At 48.0% G+C, this 22754-nt stretch overlaps 1 protein-coding gene across 5 annotated transcripts in view; it reads left to right on the top strand.

Moving 5' to 3' along the window:
• Positions 1–22754, top strand: part of ssh (Protein phosphatase Slingshot) — a 264185-nt gene extending 241431 nt beyond the window's left edge. For 3 of the 5 annotated variants that reach the window (XM_077655064.1, XM_077655061.1, XM_077655062.1), the window contains 9 exons: positions 3808–3942; positions 4096–4155; positions 4758–4856; positions 6338–6431; positions 7247–7422; positions 8228–8374; positions 8834–9034; positions 9528–9856; positions 17123–22754. In XM_077655064.1, the coding sequence (XP_077511190.1) occupies positions 3808–3942; positions 4096–4155; positions 4758–4856; positions 6338–6431; positions 7247–7422; positions 8228–8374; positions 8834–9034; positions 9528–9856; positions 17123–19632 (3751 nt within the window). In that variant the 3' untranslated portion in view covers positions 19633–22754. The remainder of the gene's footprint in view (positions 1–3807; positions 3943–4095; positions 4156–4757; positions 4857–6337; positions 6432–7246; positions 7423–8227; positions 8375–8833; positions 9035–9527; positions 9857–17122) is intronic. The other 2 variants (XM_077655066.1, XM_077655063.1) reach the window with 1 other exon arrangement.

Genomic DNA, 22754 nt, shown 5'->3' with positions numbered 1-22754 from the left:
GAACGGTTCTGTACGATAGTCTCGGGAGGGGAACAGCCATCGATGATCGGCGCGTGCTGCGTCTAGTGAATCCGAGTGCTCTTTTCAACCTCGTGGACAATAACTTCAGCGCGGATGTTGAGTGCGTATTCTTGAAGCAAGTCAACCTGCTCGCCCACTTGCGCGAATAGCACTTCCAGCCGACGCGGTTTCGTGTGTTTTAAAAGAGGAGGAAGATAATATTGCCCAACCATTAGCTGTCGCTGGATCACATCGATCCCAAGTCGGGCTTCTGCAGACCTCCGGATCCCTCACGGCTGCTCTCCGTTGAGTTCGACCGAATACGGACGACACCGTGCGATTCTGCCGCCGTGCAGAAACAGCTTTGCGCGTGTCCATATAAACGCCGAAGGCGAGCGAGAAGACTCCTGGCGCCATGTGTTTCGCCCTGTTGGCCCAGCCCGGTTCGGCGCCGGAAGCAGCCTTCGAGGGCGGCGTCGAGTTCGCGGCTCGGCTCGAGATGAGCGCGTACCACTTTCGCGTCGGGGACATGGCCTGCGTCCTGTGGACGTCGCACCTGTCAGCCGTCTACACGGGCCGCTGGTGAGTGCATGCCGCACGCTTGACTGTGGAGGCTGAATTGTGGCGTCTTCCGTCTCTTGTGGCGGCGCCCAACGATTCAGTGATGGCCGTGCAGTCTTTGCCGAGAGTGAGATATCTGTGGTTGAATGTTCTGCGATGCGAGGGGACGAAACACGGTAAATTATCTATGAAAGAGGGGTGGGGGACCTATACCAACGTCATTCGCCCTAGTGGAACGTGTTGTGCAGGCGCAGCGTTTCGTGCAGTGCGAACCCTGATTTTGCTGCATGCCCACGCCGCGCTTCCGAAACAGTTTTCCTTGGGAAACCATCCTTTCTAGTAGAATGTTGGAGCGTGCTTCTGGACTTTTTTTGTATGCAGTAGTAAGAAACAAGAGCGGTTGTCGCCACCGCATCGCGCGTACCGCCGTTGTTCTCGCGGATGCCAAGCGGTAACCGCGCCCGAACCGAAGCCGCGGTTCGATCCCGGCCGCGGCGGTCGCATTTCGATGGAGGCGTAGAGGCCCGTGTACTGTGCGATGTCAGTGCACGTTAAATAACCCAGGTCGTCGAAATTTCCTGAGCCCTTCACTACGGCGTCGCTCATGGCCCGAGTCGCCTTGGGACGTTGAACCCCCATCACCGTACACCACACGTCCTGGGCGCGCGTATTGTGTTGTCGTTGCACTTGCATTGTTGCTTTTTCTTGAACGCGTGCCAAATGTCTCAGTTATCACCTGAATTGAGAAATCTTGCGAGTCTTAAATTTTCGCTGAAACTGACCCCATATGTTTACTTAGCTTCCGTTTTCAGCCGCGATGACCGGAAATTAGTGCCACCCCCCCCCCTTTTTTTTTTCTTCTTTTGGCTATTGCTAAGCACCTCCGGAAATTGTCTGTGGAAACGGCTTCCGCCTCTACGCTGCGAGGAAATCATTGACGAAAAGTGAGGCTTTGTGCTGTGGCCGTTCTTCGACGTTGTTTTCAAGAGCAGGGCGCAGTGCTGCACTTGCCATATCCTCTTCTCTTTTCCGTGCAAATCCGCCGAAAGGAAATTATATGTCGTGTATTCTTGCACATTGACCGGAGAAAGGGCTCCAGGAATACTCTTACGCATGTACATTAATATGATAATTTGCTATCTTTGTCCCTCGCTCCTAAGCGTACCCTTATAAAAATGATCTATAGACTTTTTATGGACTGTTGCCTTCCTATTGATTTCCTTTTCTCTATTCATGGCCTACAGACTGTTTACAGGAAGTCTACTAAAAGTGTATGTCCATAAACCTATATATTGTCTGTAGACTGTCTATAGCATTTGTATTGCCCGTAGACTAGGCTATAGACTTTATATGCCAATGGACAGTCTATAGACTGGATAAATAAAATTTTGTAAGGGTACGCCGCCTTGAAAACTTTTGGTTATGTACTGCGCGTTCAGTAGCACATCCCGTCGAGTCGCAGACCCCTCCTGCGCGTTTAGGTTTGGTATTCTTCATACGTTATACCACCTTTAATCTTCCCTCAACGATCCTTGCACTTTGTGGCCATGCGCTGTTCTCTCCCCTCCTGTGTATTAATATTGTCTTTTCAGAACGTTTTGTTTCACCTTAGCCGTGGTAAGCTGCGTCTTGTGTACAGACGTTTCCTACGCGACGGATTTTTTTTCTTTCATAGTTGCGGCTCTCATTTTGTGCTGGTGCATACAAAATAATCATCACCTGGTGCTCTGTGAACGTCACAGCCACTGCGCGTCAAAACACCACCGGAGGACGACGACAATCGGGTCTCTTGTTATAAACCGCTATTGGCTAGACGGCAACCTGGAAGTTCACGACCCCGCAGACGCTTGCGCAATACGGGAAGTGAAATATACATACTGTTTTTGTGTGGACGCTTATTGCGAGTATAAAATACGAGTGCATTTCTTTTTCGCGTATTGCATCGCATGGAGCCACGCGAGGGTCTGTGCCTTTTGTCTATTTCGTGCGACCAATCGCGAGAAATTCGCTGCTACGCCTTTTCGTGTCAGACCTTGACATTGAGGCGCGCGTATTCTATAGTTTAACGAACGGTGCAGTGTTTTCCTTTGTGTCGAGGCCCTATTTTTCCGAAGGTCTGCTACTATTTTATGCTGCCGGATTTTAATGCACTCGAACGGCGACGCGGTCTATTAAAAGTTAAAGTCGATCTAATATTGTGCAATTGTCGGGCTGTCTCCGCGTAACCATACGCGCTCGCACGTGATCCGGAAAACGTCGCGCGCATTCTTGGTGAAGACGCCGCCCATTGGACACAGCTACGCCCGCGCATTTACCACTTCATTAAAGTGTCTTCCCGCAGTCGCCCACGGCGCCGTGTTCCATCGGTCTTCGCTTGGCGCCCTTTCGAGCAGAGGCGTGTAAATGTTCGCCGCACGCGTTTGCGAAGTGCTGACGAGATTCGGGGGGCACGCATGAGGACAGCCGAGTCGCTGACGGTTTCGCGCGCGACGCTGTCTGTGTGCCTTGCTTCGCAGCCGCCGATCCCGCGCGACCGTAGCGAATGTAAGCTTATGGAAATGCTCGCGCGGGTGCTGCGCAAGATGGCGTCGCTCGTCTGACCTTCGCGCGTCTCCCTTTGGTTCAGTCGGGCAGTCGCTGGGATTGCCGATCAAGGACGCCGAATGCACGGCGCCGACACGCACGCAGCGGGAGCCCACGGTCAAGGACGTATACTGGCCGAGCGCTTCGTCGCCGCTCACATTAGTCGAGGCCCAGATTTAGCGACCTGTACACCCATGGAAGTAGCAGGTGTCCGCAGAAATACCGCATAGTATACACCGGCTGTGCGCTGCCGGACTGCTTTTGGCAAGCGGTGTAGACGGCAGCAACCTTCGTGTAGAAATTAGTCTGCACGGTGGCGCCTTCCTTTTCATGTCTTCTGGCAGGCAGGTGTGCGCATGCGCGTATCTATCGTACAATTTTCTGTTCGCAATTTTCGCTTTCCCGGCTGCACTGCTAGTTGAAGTCGTTCCGGAGCGACCTATTCCTGCGAATACTTAAATAAGGCATGCCTGCGTGGTACAGTGTCGTCCAAAGGTTCTGCAAAGGTCAATTGCAGTTTAGCAGCCTTGTCGGGAAAAGCTGAAGGAGGTGCGGGACGTCATCTTTTCTATAGTCCGCTTTCTGCGTCCTTTTTGGCTATGCGAAAAAAAAAAACTTATGAAGAATGTAGAATAACGCGCGTGTATCTGCATTTTCGCGCAGGTCTGCGCTCCAGTCCCTGCACAAGGCGTGTGCCAAGGCCCGGGAGTTCAACTATTTCCAGGGCGGTGGGACCCACCAGTGGGTGCAGTACTATGCCGAAAGGATCCAGTCGGACCAGTCCTGCCTCAACGAATGGTGCGTTCCGTGCTCATGGCACTTGCTCTAGTCTTGCACAACGTTCACGCTTTAACCGCTTGCTTCGTGTCACGTGCTCCTGAGCGAAACCAGAGTGCTTCCGGCGAAACTTATGTGTCTCCGCTTTCTGTTCCTTTATTTGCTCCCCGAAAGGCACGCGATGGACGACCTGGTGTCCAAAAGGCCTCCGACGCCGGACTTTGATCGCTCACGGTGAGTGGTGTCGTTTCCCGTCGTGATCACATTCGAACGCAGTAGCGAAGTCGGCGTTCAGCTCATCGAATGCCTGTCTAGGCGCCCATTACGGTTTGCGCGCACAGTGTACTGCGAAGCTTGGTTTATGAGCGCGGCCTTCAAAAAGCTGCGCTCTTGTTTTTTTACGGTGATGACTGACGGCCGGCCGAAGCTGGCGTACAGGGTGGGCCACACATAGCGGGAGCACTCGGGCGTGTGTGGTTTTGCGGCTCCCGGGCACCTTGGATGACAGCGTAGCCGCACTGTGTAACAGGGGCCTGGCACAGGGGGCGACAACGCGCGAGCTGCGTAATGCGCAATCTGCGAGTGCTGAGCGAGCCGCTGAGCCCGCCGTCCCTCTTCGCACTCTGTGGTCTACCACGTACGTGCGAGATGACGGGGAAATTTTGTGGTTATTATCGGCCTCCGGAAACCACCCACCATTTTACAGGCAACACATCTGGTGGCACTGCGCCACACTAACTAGCCAAAATGGCATAAGAAACGTTCACACCAGACACTCTTGCCGTATGTGTTTACTCTGTGCGTGGTGTTTTTATTTTGACCACTTGGTTCTCCAGCTGCTGGCCGCGGAGTTCCGTGCTTGGGGCGCTGCCATTTAGCACCCCGCAGAGGCAGTGCCATATCGAATACAGCTCGCTTGGAGTCGACATGATGATGCACGTAATCATACTCATTTCGAGCACCTTTGTTTATTCGTGTATTTACCATTAGGGTTTTTCATTACAGAAGCGGACAGGCGCAGTACACAAATTGAAACAGAAACGAAATAGTAACATTGCAAAATAGAGCAGTGAGGACCCGGAATGTAATCGAAAGAACTAAAAGCAAAATGATTAAACAGCGCAGTTGGTTGCGAAGAAAGGAATTTTCGGGGGAACGCGTTCGAGGTTCTCATGACTCAGCAGTGTCATAAATAATCTGTCGGCGATAAATTGTTCTTTCTTCGCCTATGTAATAGTATCGACTCATCCCCCCACCCCTGAAAAATATCTCCCCCGCATTCAGTGGGTCGCCTCCACTGCCGGGCCTCTGGTTGCTGCAGTGAAACCACATTTAACGAACTTCGCGAAATATTTTTGCTCTCTACTGCAGTTTGTTAGTATTCGCTGCTTAACCCTTTGACACGCCATTGTTTTGTTTCCGTCGAAATGAAATATTTCTTCGCCTAAATAATATATTTAAATCAAGAGTTGGACGAAAACTCGTAAAACGTGACATTGCAGACGCCGACCACATCATCACATCTTGAACCGAAACTGCGGAAATCTGACAACTGCTTACGCACGCTCCCTGCACCCCCTTTTCAAACGTACATAAGCTCGCGCACCCGCTTCTCGTTTTTCACTGTGAACAAGGCTCCCGTATTGGAGACGAAACGTCTTTGTGTGTTCTTTTCTATGCTGTGGTCGGCGTCTGCGATGTCACATTTTATTAAATAATATATTCCAGCCTTAAGAAAGACAATTTGTTAGTTTTCCAGCGCCAAATACTAGCGGTTGATTTTTTGCAGGAATGTGCAAAATTTCGTACTAAGGGCCATAATTGATGCAAATAGCAACATCGAAATTCCACGACTTATCAGGTAAAGCACGAAAGACCATGAGAATAATTTCAAATACGAAGATGGACATTGCGTTCGAAAGTGCTAAAAAAAATGATGGTACTGCTTGCTGGTGGCCAGTTATATGTTTGCTTAAAAACTGCAAACGTGCTACCCCGGTCACTGTAAATATCGTTTATTTCGTTCGCTGCATGGCATAAAATACCAGCTTATTTGCGACATGATGGAAAATTCATCTGAAATAAATCGCTCCTAGGTACAGCCCAATCTCAGTCAAAGCTGAGCGTTCACTTTGTACAGAATTGTGTGCATAGCATGTCAAAGAATTAAGCAAAGCACATTTAACTAGTGGCATAATGGGACCAACATTTAATTTTTAGTACTGGGTTTGATGTGCCATTGCAGTTTTGCAGGGCTCATTTCGCTATCATGATGGCTTTTTATGGAAGCAGCATTTTGTATATTGCATTGCATCTTGCAGCAGCCATGCGGTATTGGTGAACACTGTGCATTTCTTTTTTTTTTTCCAGAATTTTTAAAATTCATTCCCTCAAAACTCCCATTCCTTTTTTTCAGACCAACACAGAAGGATGAGACAGAAGCGCTAATCAGGAGCAAGCTGAAAGAGCTCATGATGTCTGTCGATCTGGATGAAGTGACCAGTAAATTCGTGAGTTCCCCTCTCTTGCTTCACGCTTGCTAAGAAATTTACGCGTATAGCAGCACTGATAACATTACTGCGATGGTGTGCAGCTGCCTTAGATGGCCAGGCCCATTGCAATGTTTTATCCCACTGTTGCTGTTTTTGCGGCTAGAATTCGATAGCTCACCCTGAGTCGTCATGTAACGGAAGCCTGTAGTAATTGAAATAGCTGTACTTAACCTGGCTTGGCTTGGTGCCCAAGCTGATCGGAGCCAAGCCAGAAAACCAAGATTCAAGCCAAGTCAAGACTGAAAGGAGGAAAGGATGAAAAAGAGATAGACAGAAGAGAAGAAAGAGAGAAAGGAAGCAAATGGACACAGCTCTCACCGAATATTTCAGTTAAGCCATAACCTAGTTCAGCCAGGGGCGCATTCTTTCTTGCCTCTGTCTGAACTTAGTAAAGCTCTCCTTGTTTGCAAACATTACATCAAAGGGCATTTGCCCATAGCCAAATACGCCAGTTTTGGTCTTGCCTCTTCATACTGCACATACACAGGAGGTCAGTTTCTGCTGATGAGCCACTTCCTTTCTTTGTGCAACAAGAACACTTGCTGCACCTTGCTGCCAGCAAAGAAATGTTTTGCTTACCACACTGGTCTGTGGAGGGAGCTTGCATATTCAGCCTCATGCTCCGGTGATTAATGGGCATGTCTTCATCCAGTGTCTTTGAAGCTTTCCTGTCAGTGCAGTTCTGCAGCGTACATTGTGAGTCGTGAGTTAAGGTAATGATGTGTGGAGCAGCCTTTACACAGCTGCGTGCGTTTGTTTGTATGCTTGCTCAGATGCGGTCTCGGCTGGAGGAGGAGCTGGACATGAGTCTGCAGCAGTTCAAGTCTTTCATCGACCAGGAGATGCTCACCATTCTGGGTCAAATGGATGCAGCCACTGAGATCCTCGAGTACCTCTACCTTGGCTCCGAATGGAATGCCTCAAATCTCGAGGAGCTCAAAGACAAGGGGTAAGTGGCATTTCCCCACCATAGTGTAGTTAGCTATGAGATGAAATGGCACCCTGTTTATACGCATTTATTGTCACGAGTTTTGGTGCTGGGTCTGAGAGATATGACCTGCTCTCAACAAACTGCTGAGCCTTTCTCTATTAAACCAGCTGTGCTGCATAGAATAGGGCAGCTCCTACAGCCCACACGCTTTTGCCTAGCCTGCAGGTCATAATTTAACCAAGAAATTTGAATCCGGTGAAGAAATTGCTGCTTAGAAGTTGAGAAGTGGACTTTGCATAACTGTACTACCTAAAAAGCCAAAACTTCACTCAAAGCTGTAGACTTCAGGAGAAATGGCCTGGTATTTACATTTTGTTCTTTCCAATATTCAGGCATGACATCATTGGGACGAAATGATAAACTGCCTATAAATGGTGCATTTTACTTTGTAACAGGACAGATTCCTTAGCAAAAAATCATCCACTGGAATGGGCTGGTGAAATTGCATTTGACATGGATTTTAAAGTGGGTCTTCAGCAATCTGCAGAACTTAAAACTTGTGAACATCTGCAGCAAATAAATACGTCAGATGTACAAAGCTTAGCCTGAGAAAGCTGCATAAAATTAGGTTATCAAGTGTCAATAATCTTTGGAAATGGAGTACTACTAGTTATTGCTGCTTAGTGTCTGGCCAGGTAACCATTGAAGCCTTGTTTATAATCCAACCTCCTGTTATTGACTGTGATTGCAAATGTCCAAAAACTAGAGAAAGTATCATTTTTGACGGTGTTATTTTCAGCCCTTCATTACATTTCTTATGCAGGGTGGGTCATATCCTCAACGTGACACGGGAAATCGACAACTTCTACCCAGGTCTCTTTGACTACTTCAACATTCGTGTCTATGATGATGAGACAACAGAAATGCTCAAACACTGGGATAAGACCTACAAGTATATAGCGCAAGCCAAGTAAGCTTTGTTCTTTTTTTGTCTCGCACCTTTGTACATTCTGTCTGGCGTCTATGTGAAGATAAAGGTTTGGGTCATAAAAGACAGTTGTTTGATCAAACTTGTTTTGCTTGATGGTGCAGGTGCACATTAAAGCATTGGGAATTGTGTTTGATTATGTGGTGCCTGGGCTGACTTATGTGTTTGAGTTCTCTCGTTGGTCTGTCACAACATGTTTTTTCATCAGTCAAGGTTCATTTGTGAATCTGTGTCATGAAAAAAAATGAGCAGCATGCACTGCACTGTTCAATGCAGTTTCGTATTTGACTGGATTATACGATTTGGCCTGTGTTTTTTGAACCCTTGCATTGACATTCTTAGCAGAGGTACTAGTTAGCACTGCAATGCAAAACATTGCAGAGTGAAACAGATAGATGAGCCCCAAGTCCTAAAAAAGCGCACCCTTGCCAATCCCAACAGAGAGCAGGGCTCCAAAGTCCTGGTACACTGCAAGATGGGCATCAGCCGCTCGGCCTCTGTCGTCATAGCGTACGTGATGAAGGCCTATGGCTGGGACTTGCGGCAGGCTCTCGACTTTGTCAAGACCCGCCGGAGCTGCATAAAGCCAAATTCGGGATTCCTCAAACAGCTCGAGACCTACCAGGGCATCCTGCATGCAAGGTGCGTGCTGTTTCGTTGCCTGTTATTGGGTGCCAAAAACAGTCCGTGCTTTGTCTCCACCCACTGCAAACATAATTTGTCCTTTGCACCCTTGTTTGACACTGTTGATGGGTGGGTGGGAGGCTTGGAGCTCTGCGTCCAATGTTAGCAGCTGAGAGCAGAGGACAAGTCAACCACTCCTTCCATCCAGCCTCTCCACCCCGAAGTCCGCACGCTGCTCATACACCACTGACACTGCAAATCATATTGGATCCTTTTTGCCCTCTCTTTTGAACTAGTATAAAGCTGTGAACTTGTTTTCTTATTCCCTGCATTGCCTCCCTTTGAAAGAGCTTCTATGTCAGAATGTGACAAGGTTACATCGAAATTTGATGTCTTTTCTCTCCTCTAGCCCCCTTCCTACTACAGAGTAGCATGTTGGTGGTTTTAAACGCACCGGTAAATCTGTTCTTTTGCCCTTTGATAAAGAGCATTGTCTATCTTTGTCTTGCAGCAAGCAGAGGCACAACAGTATCTGGCGTTCTAAGTCTGAGACAAACCTCAAGGATGAGCAGCCTGACCGCAGCGGAGGCCGGCGCGACTACCGAGCAACGGTATCACAGGCGCTGAACATGGGAAGTGTCACTGGGGTATGCGGCTCAATGACAGATGGCAGCAGTCCCTTGAGAGCCAGTAACAACAGCAGCAGCGGCTCCAGCCTACTGGTCCCTGGTAGCGTGAGCCGACCAAAGTCATGGTCTCCGGATGACCTCGCCTCGGATGCTTTCTTCGCTGCCAACAACAGCAACAACAACTCGGACGGCATGCCCAGCCCAATGCACTGTAAGAGACATTTTTTTGCCATTTTCATTCTTTCAGTATGTGCGGCAAATGTGTTCGCATGTCAAGCTTAACGAAAAACAAAAACTCTTGACCTGCTTAAACGTCGCAGCCGCAAATGCATGTTTGTAGTGAGGGTGGAATGCCAAGTTTCTTCTGCTTCAAAAGCTACTACAAAAAGCATGCTGTCAGTTTCACCACTGCAGGTGACATCTAGTTGGAAGGTTGTACCTTGCAACGTGGTAGGTGTAGTAGAGTTTCAATTCTCATATACCTTGCTTCACTTTAAAGGGAGGCACAGCTCTTGAAATGGTAAAAAAAGTACGAAAATTTCCAATTTTGAAAAAATAGCGTATTCGGGTCCAATACACTCTAAAGTACCTGCCTACAGAGTTTCAAGGTCTAATTCAACCTCCAACTACTAAAATAAATTTATTTCATGCTTCTGAAGTGCGGAAATGGCGATTTCAGAGCTAAATGCGGCAGAACTTCAGGCCAATCACTTCCCGCAACCACTTCCTTGATGGCAGCCATCTCAGTTTTGTTCGAAAGCTTGTGCTGTCCTCTACATCTTGCTATTACTCACTATTGCAAAATCTTGGAGCGTCTGCATTCAGCCATTCTCTGAGGCCACTGCAACGACTTCAGAATAGCTGACGCATGCACTTCAAATTCAATTTTCTCAGCTTTGTTTTCTTGCCAACATGACTAGATTTACACAAATTTTCATTATGTATTTTTGGTGCAATTTCAGTTAATCTTATACCATTTTATTCAGAAAGAACTAGACTATGGAGCTATGCTATTTTTTTTTTATGGCTTAGTCGAACGTACCAAATTTTGTGAACACTAATGTCGCATAATTATATTGCATAATTATGGCACTCGGACATAACTGAACATTTTTATATGATGTACCTCAACAACAACATAAATAGCATAGTTTTCAGATTGCAGATCTGTGACTTAAGCACCGTTGCAATTGCAGCGAAAAAAATGTTGAGGGAAAGTGTCTTAATGGCCTATAAGAAATTAACTAATAAGTTTGTTATTGTCCTGTAATTTGGAAGCTAATTGAGATATACTGAAAAAAATTGGCTTCTGAAAACAGGAAGAAGATATACATATAGACACCTAATTTAATTACGATATCTTTAATAACAAAAATTTTCATTTCAGAACCAGTGCCTTCTCTTAACTCTCTCCATCAGTCATATATAACCGATGCTTTGATCCTGCTGCCAAAAATTCAAGACAGTGCTCCTGAACAAGCTGCATTATCTAGTTTGCTTCTATAACATCATTTCTTCGGCTTCAGTTTTGTTTTTTTTCATTTTCCAACGTAAGGAGGCGACTCGAAAAATGAAACTTGAACCGGACATAGTCCAGTGGCTGCCGATCATGGCGTTCGTTTTGCCGCGCGCTCCTCAAAGGCGAAAGGCTACACCGAGCATTTCTGTCGGTTCTTATGCTGTCTTCTTTCTTTTTTCTTTCTTTTTTTTTGAGCAGTACAGTCGAACCCGGATATCTCGAAACCGTATATTTCGAATTATTGGCCATATCGAACACAAAGATTAACCTCTTGAAAATACTATGTAAAAGTGTAGGACAGTTGCGTAGCATATCGAGCTCCAGTTTTGCCGGCCGTTCGTTATTTCGAACGCCACACGGGGCCCCTGGTAGGTGTGCTTCCCCCAAAGACGCTCACATCTCCAGTCGCACAACGCACGGCACGGAGGCAAGCGGTGACGTTTGCAAGCTGTGCCTCCTCGGGAAAGAGAGAAAACTGGTCTAACCGCTCATAAGAGAGGGCAGCGCCTCCTCACTCAGACAAGAGAACTGGAAAGAGCCAGGAAGTGGTTGCGCCTGCGGTGCCCCACGACTGGCACAACTACCACCAGCGGTGCATTTCCGCTGAGTGTTCTCTTTCTCTCCTTCATTTCCCTTTGTGCCTCTGTCATACGTTCGCTGACTCTACTGACTCCTCGACCCGACCAACGTCAGTCAACTCTGTCGGCCAGTGACGGGCTGTCGCATTTTTCTTGTGCGTATCTTTGTTTCAATGTGCCAGTTGTAGCGTGCCTGACTGCTGTCTTCTAATGAGCTTACGGACGTAAAAAAGAGAAAGAATCTGTACTTCGTTAGAAGGCTTGAGGTGACGTGACGCATCGAGAATGGCGAAAAGAAGTGCTCCGTGGCATACGCAATCGGCATTCTGCGGAGCACTCTAAGCACGCTGCTGAAAAACAAGCAGGACATCACGCTCAAAGCAGGTGAGCAAAGTCGCTTAGGAGCATGTCGTGTACGCCCTGCTGCTTTCGACAAAGTTGAGAAGGTGTTGTATGCATCGTTTCTCGAAGTCCGAGTGAAAAACATCCTTGTGGATGGCCCCATGTCAGTGGAGAATGCCAAATGGTTTGCCACAGCTCTTCGCGAAGAAAATTTTTGCGGTGGCACTGGGTGGCTGCAACGGTTTGAAAAGCGCCATGGCATTGTGGGAAAAGCCATTTCAGGCGAACGTGGGGCTACCAGGAAGCAGGAGATGAAACAGTGGCTTTCAGAGGAGTGACCTAGTATCTCTGCAAAGTTTTCACCCGCTGAAGTCTTTAATGCAGACGAGACTGGTCTCTTTTGCAAAATGCTGCCGAATAAGACACCCGATCTCCGTGGGAGCTCATGTCACGGCACGAAAATGAGCAAAGTACGTGTGACGGTTCTGCTTGCGGCAAACATGGATGGCTGATGCAAGCTGTGTCTATTTATTATTGGAAAGAGCACGTCACCGCGCTGATTCAAGAATTGCAAGCAGCTTCCCAACCGCTACGGCTGGATGGCACACCAACTTTTTGTTGAATGGCGTCAGGCTTGGGTGCTGAGATGGGCAGGTCAGGCCGCCAAGTATGCCTTCTGTAAGACAATTGCTCGGCCCATGAAATGACTTGCTAGCTGCACAATATTGAAGTCAAGTTTCTCTCGTCTAACAGCATAGCGAGACTGCAGCCCATGGACCAGGATATCATAAAGGCTTTCAAGGTAGGCTACAGAAGGCGACTTGTTCAGCAGCTCCTCGTAGACCTCTGCATGGGAACTGATCTCAAGATTGACTTGCTCGGCGCCATCCAGATGATTACCAGTGCTTGGAATGACATAAAACAGGCCACGGTAGCCAACCGTTTCGGCAAGGCAGGCCTTGAAGTGGCTGGAGATGAATGTCCTGAAGCTTTGGATAACAACGATGAATGCTTGGAGAACGCATTTCGCGACATGTCCTATTTTCCCAGCGTCATCCCTTCAGAACTTACTGTTGAGGACTTTGTCAATGCTGACAGCGAAGTTCAGGCTGTAGCTGACCTTGCTGATGAGGACATTGTGGCCGGAATAGCTGGCACCCAAGAAGGTGATACTAGCGACGACGAGCACAACCGTGTTCCGGAAGGGATGCGCCTGTACATAGCCGCTGACCTGGCGTCAGCATTCAGCCTCATTCGGCGTTGCTGCGGCGAAATGGAAAGTACCAGTCTGTCACACCTGGACAGTCTTGAGAGGATCAACACTAGAGTTTTCAACTTCAATACTCACAGCAAAAAGCAGTTGAAAATTGCCAATTTTTTTTCCTTGAAATAAAGTGCTTTCTTTTGCGTGCCTGGACTTTGTCGTACATGACTCTTGTGATTGGTAAGCCACAATTTGTCATGATCTCGAGTGTGGTTTAAGCCTCTATCTATATATTAAATTTTCACTGTATCGAACTATTTTCCGATTCCCTTAGAATTCGATATACAGTTCTTTATTTATTTATTTACAGATACCTTACAGGCCTCCGGGGAGGCATTGCGTAAGTGGGGTCAAATACAGAAGACTGTGCAAAATAGGTTAGAAATAAAAAAAAAACAACATTTTATTTATTTGAACCCCTTAGTAACGATAACCCTCAAGAACGAAATTCTCGTGACAACGAAAAATTCTGATGTCCCTGGCGAACTTCCATAGAGTTCAATGCATTTGCCCCCTCTCAACAAAGCAGAGTTTTTAAAAAGCAGTCCCGCATTAACGAAAGTTTGAGGTAGTGATCTGTAACATTTTTTCGGCACATCAGCCGGTGGGGACAGAGAAGTAGCAAAACTGCAGCAGCACACTCATCCAACAAGTCGGGGCCATTCTCTGCCAACAAGCACCGGCGCGGCCATTGCTCCTTACTTTCTGTCGGCTTGGTAATGACGATGATAGCAACGGTGATAGCTAGTCTGTTGGCAACTACACACGCATGTGATGTTTCACGGGACGACACTGCCGGCCAACGTAACCGGCAAAGCAACAAACCTTTCTTTTTCTTTTCGCTACCACGTCTCGTGCACGCTGGCCACACTATCTCGCTATCCGCCTCATGCACGCTGAATTCGCCTGTAACTTGCCTGTGTTCAGTGTTTTTTTTTTTTTGTCCTTTCGGGAATATGCCGCCTCCTGTTAAAAAGCGCAAGTTTTTGACGCTGCAGGAAAAGTCTGCAACCATCACCGAAGTTGCAAAGGCAGAAAGAAGTCGGACATTGCGGAGGAATTCAGTATCCCATGCTGCTCACTTTCTACGATTCTGAAGTCCAAGAACAGCATCATGGTGGCACTTCAGAATGGCGCGCACTCACAGAACAAGACTTTAGCAACGCCGGTCTACAAAGACGTCGACAAAGCCATATTCCAGTGGTTCCTCGACAAGAGAGCAAACAAGATGCCTTTGTCTGGAAGCCTTCAGCAGCAGAAGGCGATTGACTTCGCGTGCATTCTGGGGCACAACAATGTTAAGGCAAGCGCCGGATGGCTAAGCCGATTTAAAGCACGGCATTACACCCTCGCTAGGGTGTTGTTGGGGCAGTCTGTGAGCGTCGATGCTGAAGCAGCATCGTCCTGAATGCAGGGAAGTTACGAAAGCAAAATGGACGAATACGAGCCCTCCGAAATTTATAATGCCGATGAAACTGGCTTTTTCTACGAAATGTTGCCATCAAAAACGCTCGACCTGAAGGGACAAATATGCCATGGCGGCAAGCTGAGCAAAAAGCGGGTGACCGTTCTTTTGTGCTCAAACATGGACGGATCCGACAAGCGTCCCCTCCTTCTGATCGGCCGGAGCAAGATGCCACGGTGCATTAAAGGTAGCCAGGCTTCCGGTCATTTACACTGCTAACTAGAAAGCTTTGATGATGCGCGCAATATTCTCGAGCTGGCTGGAAGCCTTTGATGCGGATATGCGGAAGCAGGGCAGATCCGTCTGCCTTTTTTTGGAAAACTGCAGTGCCCACCACATCGAAGACGTTGTCCTGACAAGCTTCTGCTTGATTTTTTTTCCTCCGAGCTGCACATCTGTTATCCAGCCTCTTGACCAAGGGGTTATTAAGAGTGTCAAGTCCGCATACCGGGGAAGACTAATCCGACAGATGTTGTTGAACATCGAAATGAAGCGACCGACGGAAATTGATCTTTTCATGGCGCTAGAGATGCTTGCCAGGGCGTGGATTACTACTTCGGCCACCCTTGTCCAGAACTACTTCAGGCACGCTGGTTTCGCAGCTGGTCAGCACACCTTGGCAGAACCGGAGGAGAGTGTTCCTGCCAGTGGTGACGATCTGCAGCCACTAACCGAAGCATGGGACGCGCTTCGCAGTGTCGATGTAATGGGGTCAGACGCTGTTAAAATGGATGACTTTTTGTGTGCGGACGCCGACTTGATCGTGCACGAGCGCGTGCTTGCATGTGTTTCATTTTACTATTGATGTTGTATTTTATGCAGTGCGCTCGGTTTGTAAACTATGAGAGTGGTTTTATTTGGTGCTTTAGGGTCTTTGCAACTTACTGCCAAGATATTTTACCAAATGCTCCAGCAGATTTTTATTATCTTCTTGTCAAGGAAGGCCACGCCCCTGTTTAGGGCTTTTTCAGTGTTCTTTTTGTTTTTTATTACTGCCAACCGAAAAAGATGGAAAAAATCTCGGCTGCTAGTTCTGCTATAAAAAAGAACAAATGGAACAGGGAACAATGTGCAGCATATCCCACGTCTACCTCCACTTCCTGTCCTCACGCGACTGCTTTCTCTAGTGGCCTAGCAGTCGTAGTACTGCCTAACTTGAAAGGCCACGAAAAGTTCAGTGTATTATGTACACAGCTGAAAAAGTGCATTATGTATGCAGCTGAAAATTGCTAGATTGGCAGTTAAGAACATGTGCAACGTTTTATGTTTTAATTATTTTGTTTTGCTTCTTTTTTGTGCTACCAGCATATTTAACTGATAAATTTTCTAAAAGTTTTGCATACACAACTCTGGCTTTTTTTTTTGTTTGGAAGTATGATCAACAAACTAGTTTGATAGATTACAATGAGCAGTGCGTTTAGCACTTTTTGAATAAATAATTTTTATTTTAAAACACTCAGAATCGCTCATTTTTTAGAAGTATGGAAAGAGCTGAGATAAAATGTTTGATATAGTTGCTTATCATGAAGAGGCTACTCTATCAGGAATCTAGGGTTGAGTATCAAACGATGTTACTGTTGTATCAACCTAAGACTCATAATAATTACCTAAGATAATTCCAAAGAACAGTTGAATTTTATTATTTTAGCTTAACTTGCATTGAATTGTGTTCTAAACTTAGCATCTTATCACTTTAATTTTATTGAAAAGATTTGGCCTCGCTACTTATCTTTGCCCATTTGATATCATTGAGGTTTCAAGTGAAGTCTTTGTATATGTTATTTTATTGCCTGATCTCAATAATTTCCTCGTGTTTCTTTGGATGTAAATGCAGGAGCATATTTCTTATTTCTGTTAGGCGTATATTTTTCAAGGAAAGGGTGCACTGCTCACATTGTGTTTTATGCCTCATGGTTGCAAGGAGCCAGCTACAAAGTGAATCATTGGAGCTGTGTTTCTTTGTCTTGGGTGTTCAAAGATTAGAGCGATTTTATTGCTTTCTTCTCTTGAAAAGACCTCATTCCAGTCTGTCTTCTACCAATACTTGCACTGGCGAGCACATGAAGTACAAGAATGTCTGTCCTGGATTTTATGATGATACAAACAGTGAAATCGAAGTGCACTACTTTAGCACAAAACTTATGCTAGAAAACTTATCTCACCAAACTTAACCCAAATCTGCCTTCTCTGGAAGGAAGTATTGCACAGCTGCAATTTAGATCCTGATATCATTTTCCTTTCTGCTTTTTTGTCTCTACGTGGGCTTTCCGGGCTGAGCCAAACTTTTGTGTATTTCTTTTTCCCTGCAGCCATCGCTCTTGGAAGGCCAAAACCCTCTAGAAGGCGAACGGGTCGACCCAGATATGGCACAGACCCTTTGTGCTACACCATACCACCCCTTAACACCATGAACACAGCATCAACAACGCTTCAGCAGGTCCATGCTGCTGAACAGGAGAAGAACGCAAAGAATGCTGCAGCCAACGGAGTGAAAGCAAACCTTACCGCTGCCGCTCCACTGGCACCACCGAAGTGCCCACCCGCTGTCGCCACCATTGCCGATGAAGACCCCGGCCTGCGCCGCGTTGCCTCGGTTAAGGACCGCATCTGCGAGCTGGAATCGCAGGCGGGGGCCCCGAAACCGGGCGGAGCGAAGCCGGTAGCGAAGACAGAAGTTATCCGGAGCAGCACGACAGACGCGGTGCCGGCAGCAATGCGGTTAAGCAAGCCGCCACTGGCGTTTCTGGGAGGTCCTGCAAAAACCGGTGCTGCCGAAGAGAGTCCCGTGAACGTGTACAGCTGCTTACCAACCTGTGGCGGTGGTGAGTCCTCGTCGCTGGAGCTGCTGCGAGACGTGCAGCCCGTGGCGTCCCAAACCAAGCCGCTGACCCCAAAGCACACGGCTGTGATAGTGAAGTCTTCGCCTCCTGCCTGGACACTGGGCGGAGGGGACTCCGACAGAGAGCCGGAGCCGCCCATGGCAGCAGAAGCTGTGCCCCCCACGACACCGAAGGATGCTACGTTCTCCTATGTCCTAAGGCGAAGCATTGAAGACAGAGTGCCCACCTCGCCCGGGGGCGTCACACTGCAGAGGTCGGCGACAGATGTCGCCCTCATGGTGGCACCCACTAGTCAGGCGGCCTGCCGTCCAGCGGGCCGCCATCATACCCTGCCACCACACTGCGACGCTGATGGCACTGGTATTACCTGCACTGCGCGACCGCTGGCAGAGATCTGCAAGCTCCAGGTGGGCTTTGGCGAGGACTCCAAGAGCCAAAGCAGCATTGCGACGTCGGAGACGCGAAGGGATGCCGCAACAGTTGTGTCACCGCTGGTCGCCGAGCTCCAGGTTGACGGAAAGAAGTCTGAGCGCCTCGAAGAGCATGCCGGTGTGCCAGCGGACCGCGCTGGATCGCTGCTGACACGCTGCAAGCTTCGCAAGACGAAACCCAGTCTCGAAGAAAAGAGCTTTGCACGCGCACTGTGCCTCGAAGGCGGCGCCTTCCCGTCACAGACGCGCTCCACACCTTCAACCCCTCCTGAACAGCTGCCGGATGCTTCTTCCTCTCCCAGCAGGCAGATACTGCGTTCGCAAAGCCTGCGCTGTGAGCACAGGCCCAGGTCCCTTGCCCTTCCTGCAGCGACAGTCCCACCATGCATGAGCGGCCGAAGCCCACCCAAAATTCCTGGCTCGCGCGTCAGTGAAGCTCAGCCTCTGCCCGCGTTCGCACCCGGTCCCGAAATCAGGCACAGCATGAGCACACCCTCAGTGATGGAAGCTGTCAACGAGGTCCTCTGCGAGACGCGCCAGGTCATCTCGAACGCCATGCACTTCATCCCCTGCCCCAAGACACCGCCGGAAACCTACTCACCAACACGTGGCTCCTGTCAAGGCGTGGAACACGTCGAACCGGACATCACCCTTGCGCTAGAACTGAGCGAAGTGCCCCAAGTGGGCATTGTCCGGCAGCAGCGAGCAGTGTTGGAAGGGTTGCAGCCACTACGAGGTGGCACCACACCAGTGGCCCCTGTAGCAGCCAGTGCCGACCGGAAGCCCCCTGTTGGAGACAGCACGGGGCGCTCCAAGAAAGAGCAAGCGCGACTTATCAAGGAACTGGGCAGCACCATGCTTCCCAGTGCTCCGGCCACCGGCGGCGACTCTCCACCCCTCAGCACCGCAGATCAGCAACCTGTGGATGACGAGTCTGCGGTCGGCGTAGTCAAGCGGCTGACCAAAGAGCTCGAGGCCAAGGCGCGCAACGGCAAGACCAAGCCATCTGGCATCACCGAAAGGCTGGTCATTGTTGAAAGGAGCACCGTCGACGGCGGCCACGAGCCACCCAACAACGGCAACGGTGGCGGCGCCAGCGCGAGTACGCCTAACTCCCCAGTCTGCGAGCGGCACTGCTGTGGTCCGCCCTTCCGTGGAGGCCGCGCCTTTTCGGAGGGCCGACCTGGGCCTGAGCCACCTCCGGTGCCTGCTGCTGCGCCAGCCCCTCCCACACCGAGCAGGTGTGCGAGCCTCGACGCTGACAGACTCCGGAGGCTGTCGGCAACACGCAGCATAACAGCTTTGCTCGCGAGGGCGCCGCGGGCCGGCGAACTCCCGCCTTCGCAGCTGCCGTCGTCGCTGGTCACGGGCACCCCCACCGTGGCACTCATTGCTACCATGCCGGCACCTGCGCCTGTCGGTGCCAATGCGACAACCTTGCCTGGCGGTCTCCAGCGTAAAGTGCGCAAGCAGCAGGGCAAAACTCACCCACTGAGCAAACTGACCGTGCGGCAAAGGCATGCAAACCCGCTGTACAACACCATGTGATGATCCTCACCCCCGCAAACCGTTTTTCTTTGTTGCGTGTGCATGTGTGCACACCTCATCTTTCCCGTTTCCCACCCTTTTCCCTTTACCCAAATTTTTTTGCCCATTCTCTTGTTCCATGCCCTTATTTCCCAAAAATACTTGCGCTGGTAGGTGTGGTGGACATTGTAAAATTCTCCCAACGATGGCGACGTAGACTTGTTTGCGCTTCTTTGTTAGCTCCCCTGGATGTGTGTGTGTGTGTGCGTGTGCGCGTTGTGTGTGTCCCCCGCCTCCACCACCGCTGTACAGAAGAGAAATGAGCGTGTGTTATTTTCGTTTGTGCATGTTGAGAGTAGATGTTGCTTGCTCGTGACCACTTTTCTCCCTGTCCGGCTGGACAGACATGTTGGTGGCATTCAGTCAGGGTGCTTGGTGCCCCGCCACCCTCTCCCTCCCCACCTCAAACAAGCCTTATATCTCCCTTCTCTTCGTCCTGCTCCACTTTGAGCGACTTTATCAGTGCTTTGCTCCAAACACACCCACACATTTCGAGCAGCGATTTTAAGCCATGAAATGCTGCATGACATGGCCTTATTGAAGGTCTATTCTCTTTGAAGCTGTGAAGGCACGTTTACAGTGGTGAGGTGCACGACAACTGCAACTCAATATTGTGAATGTACCTTAGGCCTGAGGCATCTATTAGCTGCCCTTTCGAAGCAACAGCTGTCACCTTGTAATTGAAATTTCAGAGAATCTTTTGCCTTACTTTTTGAGCACCCCTTGTAAATTCGAGTCTTCAGAACTCCTTACATGCTCAGTCAATGTCTTCAAGTGCAATGCAGGTGCATAATATGTGACAATGCTTTTAACTGCCTATGAACAAATCGGTCAATATAAAGGGACTCTTGTCTCAGGCACTTTGCCCGCTATACTTGCTAGGTTGTCCTTAATTCAATGCTCCCAGTGCTCTTGTCTATGTAGCACTGGTCAGGAACAGTATTGGTGCCTGCCAACGCTTCTGAGCTAGTCTCTTTTATTTACACTTAAGCTTTGGTCCAATGAACCAAAATATTGGTTGGTGCCAATAATGGAAATTGTGCAAAGTACTAAAGCAGGGTGCACACTTTGATGCAAGTGTATTTTTTTTTTTAAGTCGTGGTTTAGCTGCAGATGTTTTCTGAATGTCATGAGGTTTCATAAGTGCCTGAGACAAGGACCTTAATGACATAATGAGCTTTGCTTAACACTCTGTGTGTGGCTATTCTAATGCATTATGGGCTGCTCTTACATGTTCTAAAGCCAGCGTTTACACTTGGGGCTCAGTTTACTACTGAATGAGAAGCAGTTTAGGTGGTCCTCATTTTGCTGCAGGTGCATAATGTAATCTCTACACAACACATCAATATGGATGTTCAGGGGTCCCTTTTGCCTTACTCATGAAAGGGGCCTACTGTCAAGAAACATGTAGATACTGGTGTTTGTGCCTGTGTATTTTTTTTTTTAAACAATGGTAAAGAAGGCCAATCTTGCACGTTTCCAATAACCAAGGGCAGTAATTATAAGCAGTACATTTATAAACACTATTGAGCATCATTTTCTTCCTAGGTGCATCCATCTCAATTCTATATTATTAGTATATTACCCCTATTGTGTCTTTCTTCTTCCTTAGCTGTGTAAAACATGTAACTACCATTCTATGCTGCATCATAACAGTGCAGCCTGTCTAGAGAAATTGACTGTTATGCTGCTGAGAATTTTTGATGCTCTGCCTTTGCACGGGCAGTTGTATTTTTAACAAAAAGAAAGTCCTGCACAGAGGAATTTTCTGGACCGGACACATTGTGCTAATGACAGCCCCCTTGCTGGAATGCTACAGTCATCAGTTAAGAATTGTGCTCAGTCTTATGATTTATTATTTCGTAGCAAAAATGTGTGCAACACTTATTGTATGCCTTTCGGAATTATTCAGAGGCTCTGCAAGCCTTCTTGAGTGAATTGATGGCTCTCAGAAATATTTGTCCACATTTTGTCTCTTATGTCTTGTCTAAGGCATTTAGTAAGGATGATGCTCCAAGTCACAAGATTGATGCCTATTGTACAAGTATATCATTTGAAAGCACCTAAAGTAAGCATAGAGCTGTACTTTAACCATGATACAGGACACCAAACATGAATAATGCAGTGTTATCTTAATAAGCACATCGTAATTGTCTGCTGGCAAGGCTTTGAATGTGAAAGACCGAAGCAGGTGATTTCTGCCTTTTTTTTTTTTAATATGCCTGAACTGTGTACTGTTTATGTAAGCATACTTAGAAACAGCTGGTTGCAGAATTCTGCTTGGTTTTTATGCCTCACCTTCAGGTGCCAAGAATAGGTGACCACTGACAACTGCTTACCTGTAGCATGCAGTGAGGTAATGCAGGTGGTATAGAAACTAATTGAAGTGAAAGGAATGAACAATAGACATGCATAATTGTCTTGATTTATCCCATTTCATTACTCGGTGAGCTTCTTGGCTTGCTTTCCCACTTCAGCCGAAGCATAGCTTGCTTATTGTTTACAAGGTGGCCCTTAATAGCAAACACTGCCCATAGATGAAGTCATTGCTTATATCTTCCCTGTCACTCTCATTACCTTCATTTCGTCCCATGCTTTTTTTTTTTTTTCATTTTTGCACTGGTGACAAGTACATATTGACATGCATTGTTGCTGTCTTTCTAACTGGAGCGCTCGTTTCTGTGCCCACCTTTTCTTTTTTCCTAGTAGAAAGAAAAGAAAAATGTGCCATACAAATGTTTTCAGCTGTTGTAGCTTCCCTGCTCTTGCACTTGTTGTCAGTCTAAAGTTGTCTTCCTCGATGTTCCTTTTTTTTTTTCTACTCGTTTACGATGTTGTCGCCTTTTTTTCCTGTTGACGTTTCCCTTTTCGTCGTTCGTGTTCCATGTGCTGCATGGCATGCAAGCAACAGGAGGAAGGTGCGTCTCGTGCGTCTGGCGAAAGTTGAGAGAGCGAGCGAGAGATGAATGCTTGAGAGACAGAAGTTGGTGACATGTGCGACGTACGTGCGCTAGGCCGAGAGAAATTATTTAAGACAAGCAGAAGAGTGTTCTTCTGAAATAAAATGATTTTAGCAAGCTGTA

Source organism: Amblyomma americanum, chromosome 2 (assembly GCF_052857255.1).
Source record: "Amblyomma americanum isolate KBUSLIRL-KWMA chromosome 2, ASM5285725v1, whole genome shotgun sequence".
In the NCBI taxonomy this organism is placed as follows: domain Eukaryota; kingdom Metazoa; phylum Arthropoda; class Arachnida; order Ixodida; family Ixodidae; genus Amblyomma; species Amblyomma americanum.
This window is presented reverse-complemented; position numbering and strand designations above follow the sequence as displayed.